The sequence below is a fragment of the Gavia stellata genome, chromosome 7 (assembly GCF_030936135.1).
Source record: "Gavia stellata isolate bGavSte3 chromosome 7, bGavSte3.hap2, whole genome shotgun sequence".
In the NCBI taxonomy this organism is placed as follows: domain Eukaryota; kingdom Metazoa; phylum Chordata; class Aves; order Gaviiformes; family Gaviidae; genus Gavia; species Gavia stellata.
Genome location: NC_082600.1, coordinates 2,245,710 through 2,262,223, shown reverse-complemented (window position 1 = coordinate 2,262,223; position 16,514 = coordinate 2,245,710). Strand labels below are relative to the sequence as shown.

The window sequence follows — 16,514 nt, the reverse complement described above, 5'->3', positions numbered from 1 at the left end:
GCAGGCGAAGAGGGGCTCTGTAGCTGCGTGGCTGGAGAAAGGAATAAGCCAAGCTTTTATTTTGGTTACAGCTAGACTGCTATGGAAGAAAAACCACTGTTAACTTCTGGCGTGAAGCTGGTAGCGTATGGGATGCAGAATATTGAAGAGGACTGTAGGTGGAGCCTCTAAATGGTGTAACAGAGCAGAGGACCCTCAGAAAGCCATAGTGGGGACTGATCTGCGAAGCACAATCAGCTTTCAATAAGGAGGAAGCTTGTTTAACTAAAGCTGTTGTGCAAGTTGGGGAGAAGAAGGGTGGGCAGGTGGTCCTGGCACCTGACCAGGTGGGGTTTCCAGAAGGACTGAGGCTGTATAAAAATGGATGTTCACCTCTAAGAGCAGTTTTGGCCAAAAAATCTTTGGGAGAGATTTTTGCAAATGTTGAAACGCATTCCTTTGTGCTGTTCATCCTGAACCGCTGGTGTATCAGCTGCCTTCCAGCCTGGATTGGGGATGGATGGGCACAGGCAGTTGGGTCAGTGATGGTGGAAGGTCCAAAAGAGGGATGCGGAGAGCTGGAAGGTGTGGGATTACAGGGAGGCTGGAGGTGACGGGGGTGATTCAGCTGCAGGATTGGGACCGTGTTGGGAGGAGGAGCAGATCTAGGAGAAGACGTATGTTCCCTTTCACATGTGCAAATAAAGAACAAAGTATCTTCTCTTTCTTATTGAAAATCCTTCATAAAATATATATCCTGTAATAAAACAGAGCACAGTAATGGGCAGCATTTTTCATAAACTCTGTGTCTTCCAGTATTTTACACAGTTAAATATATTGTTTTGTTTAGGATTTATACTCTTTTTGCATTTTAAAGATAGAAAGGTCTGGAACTGAATTTGCCAAAAGGGGAAGCATTTGTAAATCTCTGATTTTATTTTATTTTTCCCTAAACGTTTATAGCTGCTGTTATAAAGTGTGAGACACCCTGATCATCGCTTATACTGAACTCCTTGTCATGATAAGCTAAAGTGCGTATGTGCTACCAATACGGAACAGAGATGGCAAAGATGCTGCATTCGCAAACAATCTAACGCCAAGCAAATTAGCAGAAATAGATATGAAGATAAGGGGAACATAAACAGACAACGCAAGGAAATGATTCCTTTAGTGCTCTGTCTGCGTGTCTACTGAAGCTGTCACTGTTACTGGTGCTGTGCCTGCACAGTTACTACTGTTTGTTTCTGCATGACGAGCCAGCATAAACACCAACCCGTTACTCTGAAACTCCATCTGGGGTATGTAGTCGGCTGCTATAATTAGGGAGAGAACGTCGCTGTTCAGTTTATTGCCATTGCTTGAAATCAGTGGGTTGTGTTTGCACTCATTACAATTTAAATTTGCAGTGCATGTTCTTGATTTCTTACGTTACTTTGGAAACCACTTACTGGCAAGTGAAATGAAACAATTCTTTTCGAAGATTATTTTATTTTCCTAAGTTTGTAAGGGGTAAACGACGGAGTGATCTGAAAAAAAACCACAGGAAGATCTCCTGTGCCTGGTCGAGCAGTTTCTCTAATAGGTACCGTTTCAGGACTCATTTAAGTAAGTGCATCAATCCACTTCTGTTCAGGACAGTGCTTCGGCATTTGCTGAGATCCCAGTGGTGCAATGGGATGTAGCATGAATTTAACGGTAAGCAGTTGAAGTGGCTTTTCTGTTTGTTTGCTTGTTTTCTATGAATCAGTTCCATATTGTCTTTTATACCATTTTTGACCTTACACAAGTAGAGAGTCGGTAGATGATATTTTGGATGTAGTTCCTGGAGGAATTCAAATGCTGCCTGCGATGTGCTGCACAAGGGATGCTAATGACTGCAAAAGGGCTCTGTGAGCGAGAGGGACTGTTACTGGGGAAGAGCACTGCATTTGTTCTGCAACACTGGGACCAGCGAAGATGATGCTTGTTCCTCTTCCTGATCCAGCCTCAGATTCATTGTAAAATAAGTAATTACTGAAACTAGGCTTGTAACTTGATGACTCTTATCCATCAGAAAATAATGATGTTTTAACACTGTCTGCTATAATACGCTCTTTACTACTGGTGAGCTGCCGTCACCTCATCCCTACATCAGGAAATCATGCGTGTCTGCTTATGGTTTGGTCAGCTGTTGCACATTAAATGAAAAACTAATTACTGTTTAGAAACTTGGATAAATGCATCAGAGCAGCTATATTCACATAGGCTGTACCTCGTTGGGCATTAGTGAGTGGCTGGGGAAGCCCTGCTGTAACCCATGCCGTGCTGGCAGGTATTTCTGTAAATCCAGAGCAGAAGTGATCAGGGCTCAGGGTTGATGATGGTGCCAGAGCTGCTGAGGCCGTTTTGCAAACTGCTTTGTGCCCTGTTCTGCGGAAACCCGGGGATCCTCCCGTTCGTCATGGGAAGGCTTCGTGCTGGGAAGGAAGAAAGAAGCAGTACCTCTACGTGGCAGGAGAAGGGTGTTCCCACTGCCCCCCGGGGAAGCAGCTCACTCTTTCGCCTCTGCAGTGTGCACTGCATTCCTCTTCTCCCAAATCCCACTTTTTCCATGAAACCTTCGCTCCAGGGACTATTTACTTCCTGGCCAGGGCTGGGTGCGTTTCAGTGGGGTTTAGGCTGAGCAATGCAGCCAGTCCCCACGACGCACGTGTTCAAGGGGAGTTTCTGCCTGTACAGTGGCAAGCAGTGCTGGTACAGCTGTTACTGACGAGAGTGCACCTAGAACAACTGCAGCCTGTCACCAGAAGAACAAACTTGAGATAAAACACTTAGGGATGTATTTTCCAAATTCATCATTGTTAAATATATTTTTGTGGGGGCTTTCTGCGCTTTGCTATACAATGAATAGTTTCTTCCTCCTATGAGAAGCTGCACAGTGCCCTACCTACTGCTTGTCCGCAGGTGCGTGGTGCCAAATGGCAGAGCAGTGCTGGCATGTCCCTGTTGGCGCTTATTCCCGAGACGCTGAGACCCGACGGCGAGCGCGGGGAGATGCTCCGCTGGACCGCATCATCCTCCACGCTCTGCCCGAGTTCAGAACTGATTTTCTAGCCACCACGTTGGTTTCTCCTGCCTGTGCGCATCAGCGGAGCAGCCACACCGCTTTTGGTACAGATGCTGTCTCATCTGAAGCTGGCTCAAATAACTGCTACTGTCTGCGAGCAGGAAGCTTTTTTTTCCTACGAATATACCTGTTTTAAGTTGTCCCTAGCTGGCTACCCACTATTTGAAGTACTCTTCAACAGAGTAAGTCCTTATGCTCAATGCATCTTAGAAGTGAGCGTATTCTCATCCCACCCAGAAGACACGTTTGTTTGGGAACTGCTACTCAGAAAGGACCTTGGGACATACGTTCCTTTGTGCCACACTAGCTAGTCATGTCCCCAGATCAGTATTTCTTGAGATCTGGTATCGCATCTCCCTGCAGTCCTATTTCAGACTTTCACAGAAATTAATATGTAGCAAATTTTAACTACAGTGATAGTGGACAGAGCTGGGGACTCTCTTTATCTTTATCTCTCACTATCACTACAGTGATAGTGGACAGAGCTGGGGACTTTCTTTAAAAGCCTGTGGCTGCTGGAAGAGGGTCTGTGGGTGGGATGTTCCCCTGGCTGCTGATCTGCTGGGCATTAAGTAGAGATGCAGAAAATGCACCAATAATGCCCAATAAAAAAAGCCATTTGGCGTCCTGAAATTAAAGGCACAGGAAGGAAAACCTGCTGCTCACTGCCAATAATCACAGACCTCTGCAGTGTTCCTACGATTCAGAAGCTTCGCAGGGCTGGGACTTGCTTTGAATCCAGGTGAATGGGAGTGGAGAACTAGGTGCTGGGTTTTTTTCCTTCCCCCTGTGCTAACCTGAGGAAGGAGATAGCTAAAATCCCAAACAACCCCTGTGTGCCCAGGAGTGCAGTTAGCCATAATTGGTAATTGTAGGCTTCATATGCAGATGCATTCAGGTTGATGGAACAACAGCGACAAGTGCAGCAAGATGTGTAATTGTGCTGCTCGTGCTGGGTGGCCTCTGTAAGCGTGTTGGGGAGGAATTCACACTTTATTTTAGCCGTCAAACACAAACATTTGGTTAAACATTTATGCATTTTTGTCTCATGCAGGGGCCAGCCCAGATGAGCAAAACTGCATTTGGTATTACCTCTCCTTACCCCGCTCCCACCCTCCCTGCACACGCAATCCCAACCGTCCTTATTTTGCGCATGCTACGTATTCAGAAGGTGAAAAAAATCAATGTTTTGCTAGCGATAGAAAGGAAAACAAACAATATACTCCACATCAAACTGTGTCGTGTATCCTCTCCCTGGCAGAGCCCCAGGCATCACAGTTACTCCGATTCCAGCAGCGCGAGCACAGAGGGAGGGATTAATTAAAACTAGTACATGTTAATGGAGCTCTAAACCTGACTTCAGATTGCTTTAACAGACACAAAAAATATCACGGCACTAAACTCTCCCCCCTCGGGACCTGCTGGAGCAGCGTGTCAGCGAGAGCATGCCCTTGCCAGGGATGCGGCGCTCCTGGATCCGTAGAAGCTGCCTGGAGAAGCTGCCCTGCCTTCAACCCCTCCACCAGTGGCCGTGGCACGCTGCTCCGCTCGCCGGCACCCTCCCCAGGACCGAGAAGAGAGAGTTCCACCGTTTTCCCCTTTACAGCTGAATCGGCACAAACCTGGGGTCCCTCCCAGGGCACCAAAATCCCCTTCGATGGGCAACAAGAGGGGTGGTCAGTGGGTCGCGGCTCCCTCCAGTTAGCTGACGCCTGGCCAGGGCTGGTCCCAGGGGCAGGCTGAGCTCCGCCTGCCTGTCCGGAGATGTTTTAATAAATCCTTGAAGGCTGCGAAAGCTGAAGGGAGTGAGGGGAAGGTCAGTTTTGCTGCCTGTCCTTAAAAAGGGCAAATGAGACGAGCCAGGGAAAGGTCTCCTGTACTCGGAACAAAACAGGGGGGTTTGCTTTTGGAAGGGGAGGCTGACATTGCCGCAGGAAGGCAGGCAGGCGCAGGGAGAGCTGGCGGCCCCAGGGGATGCCCAGTTGGGGTATGAGGGAGAGCAGCCCCATGCTCTGTGTGCTTGAGACATCTCTGCAGGTGGTGAATATGTGACAACCTCTTCCAAGCACAACCAGGGCTAGAAGCTGGCTGCTGAGCTAACCTGTACTGCAGGTGGTTTCCTCTGAGTAAGCTGCTGCCTCCCCACAGTCAAGTCGTGCTCAGCCAAGGGCTGTTGCTAGATCTCTTACGCTCTTCATCATCTCTTGATTTCTCTAGCGGAGGATAATCTTTGCTGGACAGCATCACCTCTGGAAGCGGCACGGTTGGGTGGTGGCAGGCTTGGGGTGTTTGTCCGGAGTCAGAGCAAAAGGTCGCGGTGAGGGGGGACACCAGCCAAGCCCAGGCAGACTGCCTACGTGTCCCATAGCTCCTGCTCCTCCAAAGGCGACGTCTGCTTTTCCTGTACTCTAAAACACTGCCCAGCTTTCTGGTACTTCTGAAGTTGCAAGTTAAGGTCTTAATATTGTGTTGTTAAATTTTCAGCATCTCCATTCACACCAGAAAGCTCTTCTGTTCGGAGGGATTTAGAATAATGCAACTCTTCATGAGTCCTCATTATTGCTCAAAAGGTAACTGTGTTGTTCAAGTGCCCATATTGTGACAAGCATCTAATTATGGATCCTTTCTGTAGACCCCCAGAGATGCCATTATGTCCACCTGCAGTAGAAGGGGGAAGATTATAATTTGCATTCAGCACGAGCTTTTCTCCATTATTTCCACTGCACATAAATAAGGAAAACAAATCTTATCAACCACTGGTCTTCTTTTCATTTATCTTACATTTCACTTTTTAGAACAGCAGTTCTGCTTTGCTTCTTTTCCTCGGAGTATTGTTGTGTGCCACTTCAGCAGTAGCGTATCTGCTCCAGTCCCATCTAATTGAATGTGCACCTTCATTGGGCAATCTGGCAAAACTATCTTGGCTAAAAGGGCTTTTCATCCTTTGAAAAGAAAAGCATGGCTGGAGGGGATGACACACCCAAAGATAAAAGCTTGATCAATAACCACAAGATTGGTATATATTCACATGATTTTTCCTTTGTCCCTTTACATTTTTTTTCTTTTTTAGTGCTCTTTTCCCCTCTTCTCACTACCTTTCTGATGACTGAAATTCTCAGACTTCTAGGTCAAAGTGCCTCCCCATCCATCTCTATGTACACCTGTAGATAATAGTTTTGAGGAGAAAATACCTAAATACAGTATGCATTTTGGCACAAGCTCCTAATAGCTGAATTAGAGGAGGTGAGTAATGAATGCATACCCCTCTCGCAGGTCGACACGAGCAGGCAGACCACGTCTTCCCATGAGACTGTCCTGTGTTTTTCATTGCGTTTCATAATTACTCCCACTGAAAAAATCCCTGCAGAAATAGAAGGACAGAGGTATAAACTTTGGGAGGGGAAAGACCTCATTCTGCTTCTGTTTTTCTCTAATGACAAGTCTTTTTTAGACCTTTGCAGGAGAATAACATCTGCAAATGTTTTGGTTTCCCATGTTTCATCTCCTTTTTGCATAATTCAGGTGACAAAATGGAGCATTTAACACAGCAGAGCCTGGTTTGCGTTTGCCCCCTTTCTCTTTCTAATAGCATTGAGCTCAAAGCATAGAAACTCCAGAGAAAGGAGGCAGAGCCGGGCAGGGCAAGGATGGACCTGTTCCGTGAAAGACGGTCAGTCTTTGAGTTGAGGTTTTGTTCCTGTTGAAACAGATCCAGGGGGAAAACTGGGGATTAACAACTCTTCTTACAAATCCAGCTGTTAAAACTGGTTTCAAGTCAATCCAAACCCTTTTGTTTTAAGAAACAGCAGCAATGCTGCCTTGTTGGTATGGCGTGCTAAAGAAAGAGCAATGCAAAATGACTTAAAAATGGAAAACTCATCTATGTCTCTTTGGCATGTACTGCTGTGTGCCCTGGTGTTGTTTGACTTTCCTTTAGGACAGATCCACCGAGATGTTTTGGGGTGTGTTGGAATTGCATATTCCAGTGGAGCGAAGTTCCCGCAAAGGTTTTTGGGGCAGCTCTATTTGCAGACACCTCTGTCCCTACCACATCTGCTCGTAGGCTTTTATGGACTCAACTTATTTGCCTGTACAGAGGTGCCTGGTGGTACAAGAGATGCTCTCGGGTGGTGCACGCAGCTCCAGCTACGGCTCTGCCAGGTGCTGGATCTCTCATAGCTCTCGTGTCATATCTTCCGCCCGGTCTAGATGGCTCAGCTACCCTACAGCATCTCAGATGCCACTACATGTCCATGGCTAGGCAAACAGATTGGGCATTCTGTGTGGTTTTTGCTGTTAGCCACAAATCACTCATTATGGGATACTCTAGAGGTAATTTGCATGTAAAGGTGTCACTGGTATTTGTGGGTTTAAGTCAAAGGGAACTCAAATTTAGTGAATTCAAGCAATGTTTTGTCATGTGTTCGGAAACTTATCCTTAGGTTTTTCGTATTTATAAAGGATAAAGGCTATAATAACATTCTGGTGAAAATACTCGTGTACCCAACTTGCACTGTGAGGTGTCATTTCCTTCTGTGGTGCAAATCGCTATGTTCAGCTGAATAATGTACTGTAACAGCGTGCACATCTGCAGTGTTAGGAAGGACGGCTTGTGTGCATTTTCACTTGGGAAGGAGATGTGATGAAGGCAGCAGTCGCTGGAAATATCCATCTTATATTTCCAGCTCACGGATGTCATTTTGTGTTATTTGTGCCAGGTACAGCAGCTGTCACTGAGTCTTTCTCTGCTCAGCGTAGTGCAGATTGTTTTGATATCTCTATTTTAGTTAGCTGGGCCATGAAAAATGAGTGCAGAGGCATGTTACATCGCTCCAGCTTGCCTTTGCTAGGAGCTCAGGTAATTTTTGCCCTCCCATGCCCACACCTGGGCCACGGATGCCACTGAGGAGTGAGGTACTGACAAAGGCAAACCATTGCCACGAATCCTTTAAAAAATAACTGGATGGAGGCAAATAATTCCAAAATACGTTTCTGGAAGAAGAGTTTTAACAAAACGACTCAAAACACAGAGAGTGGTGAGACACCGGAATAAACTGCCCAGGGAGGTGGTGGAGTCACCATCCCTGGAGGTGTTCAAGGAACGTGTGGACGTGGCACTGTGGGACATGGTTTAATGGGCATGGTGGGGTTGGGGTGATGGTTGGACTTGATGATCTTACAGGTCTTTTCCAACCATAGTGATTCTGTGACGGGGAGAGGGCGGTGGCAGGCTGAGCATCAACACTTGGCTCCCAAGCTGGCTGCCCGATCATTCTCTGGTTTCTTTGTTTTCCCCCTTTTTGTTCCCATCTCCTGCAGGCAAAGCCTACGCTCCCGAGTTCTACTACGACACCTACAACCCCCTGTGGCAGAACAGACCCCGCGTCTACTCCTACAGTCTCCAGTGGACCCAGATGAACCCCGACGCTGTGGACCGCATCCTTGCCTATCGCTTGGGGATTAGGCAGGTGAGGAAAGAAATTTGTTTGAGCAGGACGTGCCTTTTGAGTCTTCTGACCTCTGTGAGGACTGCCAGGCCTTTATTTTACTTTATTATTTTAAATTAAATTAAATCTATTTTTATTTTATTTATTTTATTTTATTTTATTTTACTTTATTAATTTTAAAACTTATTTTACTGTACTCATCTTTTTCCTCCCTCTTTTCATCTTCTGTGAGTCGGGGTTGTTTCTCCTCCTTCTGGAAGGTTTGCTGCCATCTTGCAGAAGTAGTCCTCTGCCACTGGCAGATCCTGGAAACTAATTTGCACATTTGCAATGCGAAACGCAGAGATTAAAGAGCTGTTCCTCAGAGGGTTTGCAGAGGCTGTAGCTCAAGATATGCTAGAAAGATTGCGTGAAAGAAACTTGGGGTGAAATTAAACTTTTTATCTCTCTGCATGTATCTATGTATCTTTTATTAGACCTTCCATGTAAATAGATAAATATAAGGATAGCTGTAGCTTTCCTACGAAAACACGTGGTGATCCTCAAGAACCGAGACATCTTTCTTGACCACATTAAATCCGATCACACTTGTGTCTTCACAGATTCACTGTGAACTTTTCAATGGGAACTGGCACTGTTAAGGAAGGGTGGGACCGACACACTTGCAGAGGAATTGTTAAATTAACACAGCCACCCCCATTAATTTTCCCTTTAACAATTTTAGAAGTAAAATATCATCAGTCTTCTTAGAAGGTTATTGCTACAAAGCTTGAGTTTTAATGGTCAATTAAAGTGAAAGAACCAATCTGCATAGCTTAAACTCTCGTTAAATGGCAATGCCTCTGCTTACTCCCCTTCGTGGGGCAAAGGGTTCTTTGTTTGTGCTTGCACTTTCCTACAGCAAAGCCCATACAAAATCTCACAAATTTATGTTCTAAAGGCCGAAAATTGTTGTGCCGTAACACTTGTCTAGAGTCTGTCCATGCCAAACACTACAAGTGTGCCGGAGATTGACAGCTTGGGTTCTGGCACTGCTGGGCTTTTTCAAGGGAACATACATGGGTTGAAGACAACGCTCCTTGCTGTGAACACCTCCTTGGCCGCCACGTCCACAATATTGGTTTGGTCTTGTTTTACACTCTCCCATTGAGCTTGCTTTTCTTTAAATAATACCACAACTGATTGATTTAGAAAGTTTATGTTTGCTTATTCCATGCCTGAAATAATAGTGCAGGGAGAAAGAGATTGGGGATTAAGACAGATTCTTGAAGACATGTGTTTTTGAAAATATGAGTGCAGAAAGTATTTTGTTATCCCTCAGATCTCCTACTGGGATGAGCTTTGTAAGCTGCAAAATACATACACAATTTGAGCATGTTATTTATGCTGACTGGATGGGTTTTTTTGCTTGTATAACTTCCATGGTAGTTGTGGAGTTGACTGGGACACGTCCAGGGAAGGGCTTTCATACCTGGAGGGTGCTGGCTCTCCTTCACTCAGAGTTTGTCTCTGCCTGAATCTAACTAATTTGAAATGAAAATTGGTGACTTTTAATACATGTTTATGCAACTGTTTGCATCACTGGGCACAAATCAGTTCCGTTATTGCCAGTACCCGAGAGGAATTATTAAATTAAAAAAAGAATTTGCTGAAGTAAAAGAATATATAATGAAATTAATTGCATTAGGATTTTTAGCTTCTTTTTTTTCCCCTTTCATTTTAATTTACTTTTAATTATCTATTTATATAATTATCTAGAGTTACTTTACTCTAATTTCCTTGACAACACTCTCTGTCAGGCTAATCAAAATATTTTCCTTTCGTCTATCTGAAGCCACATTAAAAACGTGGGTGATTTAGAACCTAGTGAGCCATCCGGGCACGCTCGTCCATTATTGCAGTAATTCCCCCTGAAACAAGGGTGATAATGAAACTTCTTATTTTTTTTGACACCTACCGGTACTAGCTACCAGCAGATTCCCTTCTGAACTGTTTGTGTTTAGGCAGTTTATTTAACTTAGCAATGTATTTTTTACTGGGTTTTGCTCTGGTTTTTATTTAACAATAAAAGGGGGGATGAGCATCCTTCGGGAGTGGCAGAAAACACCGTTCACTGCTGTGAATTCCTCGCAGAAACAGGGCGGGAGGGTTTCCAAGTCGAAGCGAGGGTCTGAGCTAGAGAGCAGCCTGCAGCCCAGCATGCTGCTATTGTAAAACGTGACTGCTCTTCATCTCTGTTTTGATCTCCTAATGCATCGCAAAACACTGCCAGTGGGCTATGTAGTGGGTCAGTGTGTTGGTATCTGCTTCTGAGTCGATTAACACCATTACCTTTATCTGATCGGTAAATCGCTTTTGTATTAAGAATGCTAAAATCAGAGCGCAAGCGTCTCTTCCTCTTCACCTGACCTGTACGTTGCTGCTTCACTCGAGACAGAATCCAGGCAGTATTTTGGGAGTATTTAGCTGATAGCAGGTTTAGGCTTGCCGAATGTTCTCTGGAATTGTTGAAGTCTGTAATATTGACAGTATTTTTAATGCCATTTTATAATAACAAGAGTTTCTTATGAGACGCAGAGTGGTGTAGCTCCATTTCTAAATTTGCCAGGTGGTTGTAGAAGGCAACGCAAAGGATGTGCTTAATAATGAAACTTTGAAAGACCAAAGGAGCCTTATAATAGAATGTGGCAAACTAGGGATTTTCCTTAAAGACAAATTGTTCTGCTAGGATTAATTAGATTATACAGCGCTATAACAACAGGAAAGTATCTCCTCTGGTTGGCATATAGTGAGATTGTAGAGCTGGAGATGTCTCTGCCTTGACCAGCTCAGGCAAGCAGAGTTTTGAAAAGTTTTTCTGGCAACAGGAACTACTGGAGAGACACGTCCAGTGCCAGAGGTGTAGTGCAGGCAGAAAGCAGGTGGAAGAGAGATGCTGAGGCAAAGGAGCCGTGCCATGCTGAGGGCAGGGTATGCAATGAAAATAATTCAGTTCTCTTTACGTCGACGTACGAGCAGGAGGAACGAGCTGTTTCACTGCGGAGGCCAGGAGCAGCTGTTGTGCTATCGGGACCTTCAGGATTCTGTGGTTGCTTTGTGATGGTGAAAATACGTGTTTCAAGAACAAAACTAATCAATTTAAGAAGTGCATTGAAAATCTGTAAGAATCCCTGAATTTAGATGCATGCTATCTATAGGTCTTTCATTAAGATCCTTGTATAGCTCTCTCCCCACCCCTATATTTAAAGCTACAAACTGCACACACCGATGGTGAGCAGAAGTTTCTTCAGTCGTTTGTCCTGCTGACGTGGTAGTGTGTGACGGATGCTCCCTCCTGGGAGAGTCAGGGAGGAACAGGAATTATTTAGAGCACTTTGCTTTATGCTTAAGCCCAAACACTCCCGTTGTTGCCTTTTGGGGCTTCATTCTGTGCTTAACATTATTTTTTAACAATTTTTTTTGTTTGCAGTGAATTAGGGCTCAGAGTCCACCTTCTTCTTGGTGGTGCTCAATAACCCAGACCATTGCATGCCTTTCTGGGAGCATCTGTCTTTCCAGTCCTCTTTCTCTGGAGCTTGCTTTAATTTTCTTAATATTCATGGAACAGGGCTGCCAGAATCCACCCTGTATGAATCACCAGAACAGTGTTACACATTCCTGTCAGGTCCTGCTTCTTGTCACCTACCTTGTCACTAGAGTTAAAATAAAGGCATATCTCAGGCAAAAGAGGATGATTTAGTGGTAGGAAAGCAGGACACGGGAGAAACTTGTTCGGCATTTTAAGCATTGGTTAAAAAGAAGTTGAGAGAAACTGGCACAGCAAATGCTAGAAAAGTTATTTGAGAAAAAAAGTGGGGCTTGGTTTAACGACATACCAGGGAAGCCAAGAAAGTCAAAAAGGAAGAGGGAAGCGCCCATCAGATGAAGAGGGAGTAACAGGAATAGAAGAGTGTCATTTTTCTGCCTATGGAGTGAAAATAGAAATAGATGAATGGAAATAATTATTTACTGAAGTACTGTATTTAGAATGAAAGTCACTTATGAGGAATGTATTTATTTTAGCACACTCAAGGCCCCCACCTGATGGGTAGTAATTCTCCAGATGTTCCTTCTATCAGGATCACGGTGCTGCCATTACACAATCTACTGCAAAGGGATAGATGTTTGCAAGCTGGGTGCTTTCATTTGGTTTGCTACAGAACATGTAAAATAGCTATACATCAACATGTATACAAAAATCCTTTTCAGAACCATTCAAAAATAATTGCTCACATCTGTAGTAATTAATTCCAGGGGATGAAATGAGAGAGTTGAAAATTCACATGTATATTGGAATATTTCTAATGTCGTTTTCGTGAAAAATTTTGAGCCACCTTCTACAGAGGGATATAAACTGTCCCGAAGATTTCACAGCGGGCATTTCTTTTTGGAAGTCTGAACAAGGCTTTCCTTTTTTCCTGTTACGTCTGCACTTGTGAAATGAGACAGAGGAAGTTTGGCAAAAAAAATGAGTGGGACATGCAAAGGCACGTTTCTTATTGATTTTCTTGGGTTTGGTAAATTGAATTAGAAAAGCAACGCTTCTGTTTTACAATTTTCGGTTTGCAATACTGATACCTCCTATGCTTACTCTTCACAAGACTGAGGCGTGAGTTTCAAAATAGCAAGCTGAGGGCTGTCATTTGATATTTGTACCACGTGCTTTTAATTGCCATTTAAAAATGGTTACGTCTCCCAATCTTTGGATAGATTAGGCAAATGCTTATATATATTTTTGATAAAAACCCACTCCTGATGACATCTTAAGAAATTCAGAGGTTAAAGTTGTACACATAAATGGATATTTTGCTGTCAGGTGTCCTGACGTTCGCACTTTGATCCCACCGTATCTTCATTACCAAGGATGCTCCTGACTGTAACCACAGGCCCTGGTTGGGGAGTTGAGCTGTATGCCTCCAGAGGGGCCAGCTCGCTTGTCGTGGAGGTTGTGGGCTGTATTTTCCAGAGATGCGAACAGAAGACATCCCAGACTGAGCTGTGCCCATTCACATTACCAGGAAATGTGGACCCTAAAACTAAACTCCCTTTCTTCACCAAAAAAAACTTACAGGCAAAATTTAACATATTCATGTGATCCAAGTAATTACTGCCTGCTGGGATTGCCTTGGTTTGATTTTCGTTATATAAGCATAAACTCCTGCTATTTCATTGCTAATTTTAATACCTAATTCATATTAACTTTCTTAGTCTGGTTTCTTAAGGAAACAAGACACACAAGTATATGTCCTGAAATTACTGCCTGTGATTTCTGAATCCAGTGCTTCATTTTGGTCAGATCGGGCGGGGAACAGAGGTGCAGCAGGCAAGGAGGGTCCCACCAGTGTGGTGAAAGCATGTGGACCGGTCAAGGAGAAAGACGTAAATATGGACAAAAATTGAAGGGTAGGATCACATTAATCAAAAAGAAAGAAACATGGACCGCGTATGAATTCCCTCGCCTCACAGCAAGCTCTGTGGAACCCCCTCCTGGGATACCTTGCATTTTGGGGCAATATCTGATCTTTCTCTTCAGGATGCCTACATGTGTATTTTTATGCGTTGCAGGAGGCAGAGGTCTCTACTGCCAAGTGTCCATCTTGACTTTTGCCAACAATGGCCAAGTAGTAATTCCCTAAAGGACAAATCCTGCATGAGGAGGAGCCCTTGTGCTTGAAGCATTGACGTTGACATAACCTGAAGCTTTTGTTGCGCACTTCCCTTCAGTGAAAAAAAATACAGGCTTATTTGTACTCCGGAGGATATGCTCTCACCCAGTATTGCCGAAATCAAGTCCCACACTGTAGCCTCAGCCTGTGCGTGGTGGTCACACTCGACTTTCATTTATTCTGTCACAGCAGAAAAAGCTGCAATATGAATTGATTACTGCTGACAAATGCAGTGTATCAGTCGAAGTTTAGGAAGGACGCAGGAGAAAATGGAGTGAACTGAAGAGCAATTTAGTGAGAGAAATTACTCAAGCTGGAGGAATTTGTTTTAGTAAACAAGTTATTTGCTTTTTGACTACATTTAAACCCCTGCGGTAGGGTTGAGACTGCCCTTTGTGTGCTGCAGCCAGAGCCTCAGGTGGAGTGGCTGAATTGCACGTATCATCCGCACCGTCCAAGCAAGGGTGTGCTTTTCTCTAAATTGTTGAGCCGTGTGCGGGCACCCCTCCAGCAGAAGCTGGGCCCCTGATGAAAACATGCTCCACTTACAGTACAAACAGCAGAAGAGCAAATGAGGTGGGATGTGTGTTTTCATGACTGCTTTTTCACCCTGCTGTGTAGTTGTCCAATGAATGCAAACAGCAGGCTGTCAGGATTTCGATGCTGATCAGATCCAGGGTTAAAATGAAAAATATGATTACTTAGAAATATTTTTCATTACCCTGCCTTATTCTTTATATAAATTCCTGTAATACAAGACTGTTAAAAAAAAAAAAAGATCTGTAAATGACAGCAATAGTTTTCTTGTTAGTGTTGACTTCATACGATGTCATACAGTTGTTCAGAAATATTAAAGGATTTGCAAAAATTAAAATTAACAGAGAAATAGAGCAATAGAACTTTGAAAAGTGAAGATCTACATAACAATTACGGCATATGTCGTTAGGCAAATGCATGACAATTAAGAGTTGTGTGTCTGGCATGCAGCATGCTTTTTGTCATAGTAAAACATAGCAGAAATAAATATTTGAAAAGGCCTTTGAGCATTACAGAAATTTAATTCTGATGAAGGATGCATCCTTTTTAGTGAAGATAGTTTCAGAGCAGCATCAATGCCTAAGATTCATAAATAAATTGCAGAGTATACTGCAGGTACCCTGTTAAAATATATTGGGATATCAGGATGAAACTTCGCAATAGCTGCACTTGCTCAAGGGATAGGTCCATTATCCCAGGAGTTTATCTGCAGCCCAGACAAGTCCTGGGTGCTGAAGGAGAGGTGCAACCCAGAGGGGAATGGCGGTGGAAGGTGTCTGAGCCAAAGGTTGTCCCTCAACTGTGACATTTTGTCCCCTCATATACCGTTCTTCCCTGAATTGGTTCAGTTCCCTTTGGACTATTTGCACTTTTGATCTTTGTGTCATCCCACATCAATGAGTTCTCCACCACCACTGCCCCTTGCATGGCAAGCGGGCATCTCCCCTACCACGCGGCACTCATGCATGCAGAAGTGGCTTGAAGAACACTATTCCTGACACCATCAAGTGTCCCAAAATTAAGTAATGCCAGAATAGAGGTGTTTGAACCACTGAATAAATGTTGTTCACTGAATGAGCTTCACCTTTTTTCCCTGTGACTGTTCCATATGTGTCCTTACATCTTCTTTGCTCTCCCACCTTCTAAAGATAGATTTGCTGCATTCTTCCTGTGTCAGTAGGATACATCCATGCTTTATTTCATGGGCTGTAATTAACTTATTTTCACTGCCTTCTTTTGAGATAATTTTATGAGTCTGAAACATAGAGAAAGGTCAGAAATATTCACTGCTAGTAGGGCTCACTTTGGGAAACGGATTGTACCTCTGCCTATTGAAAGGCAGCATCAAGATTCACGCTCAGAGACGCTTCACCTGAAATCTGGACATCCCACGTCACCGACAGCAGATGCTGTCACCCTCACACTGGACTTTTTTGCACAGTGTTTCCCCTCACCAACCTCCTGAGATATCTCTCCACTTCTGTAGGCTTTGCGTCTGGGCAGGTTATCTGCAAATTCAGCGCTGTGGCCATGTGACGGGAGGGCAGCGACAGCTTTTGGTAGAAACGTTCGAGAGCGTGGCAAAAGAGCTTAGACTCCAAGGGAGGCAATGGTCTTCACCAAACTCAAACAAGAATGTGGAGTTTCACCGCACAATGCTTCACGGTGAAAAACGTTCAGTTAGTGTTTTTTCTGTCGGCCAAGTATTGAGTGTTTGCTGTATTTCTGGTCTTTGGTAAC

General features: G+C 44.2%; 1 protein-coding gene across 1 annotated transcript in view; it reads left to right on the top strand.

Annotated features, from left to right (window-relative positions):
- MDGA2 (MAM domain containing glycosylphosphatidylinositol anchor 2) overlaps positions 1 to 16,514 on the top strand; it is a 245,976-nt gene that overhangs the window by 187,297 nt on the left and 42,165 nt on the right. Inside the window, exon 9 of the mRNA XM_059819453.1 lies at positions 8,405 to 8,553. Within this exon, the coding sequence (XP_059675436.1) occupies positions 8,405 to 8,553 (149 nt within the window). The remainder of the gene's footprint in view (positions 1 to 8,404; positions 8,554 to 16,514) is intronic.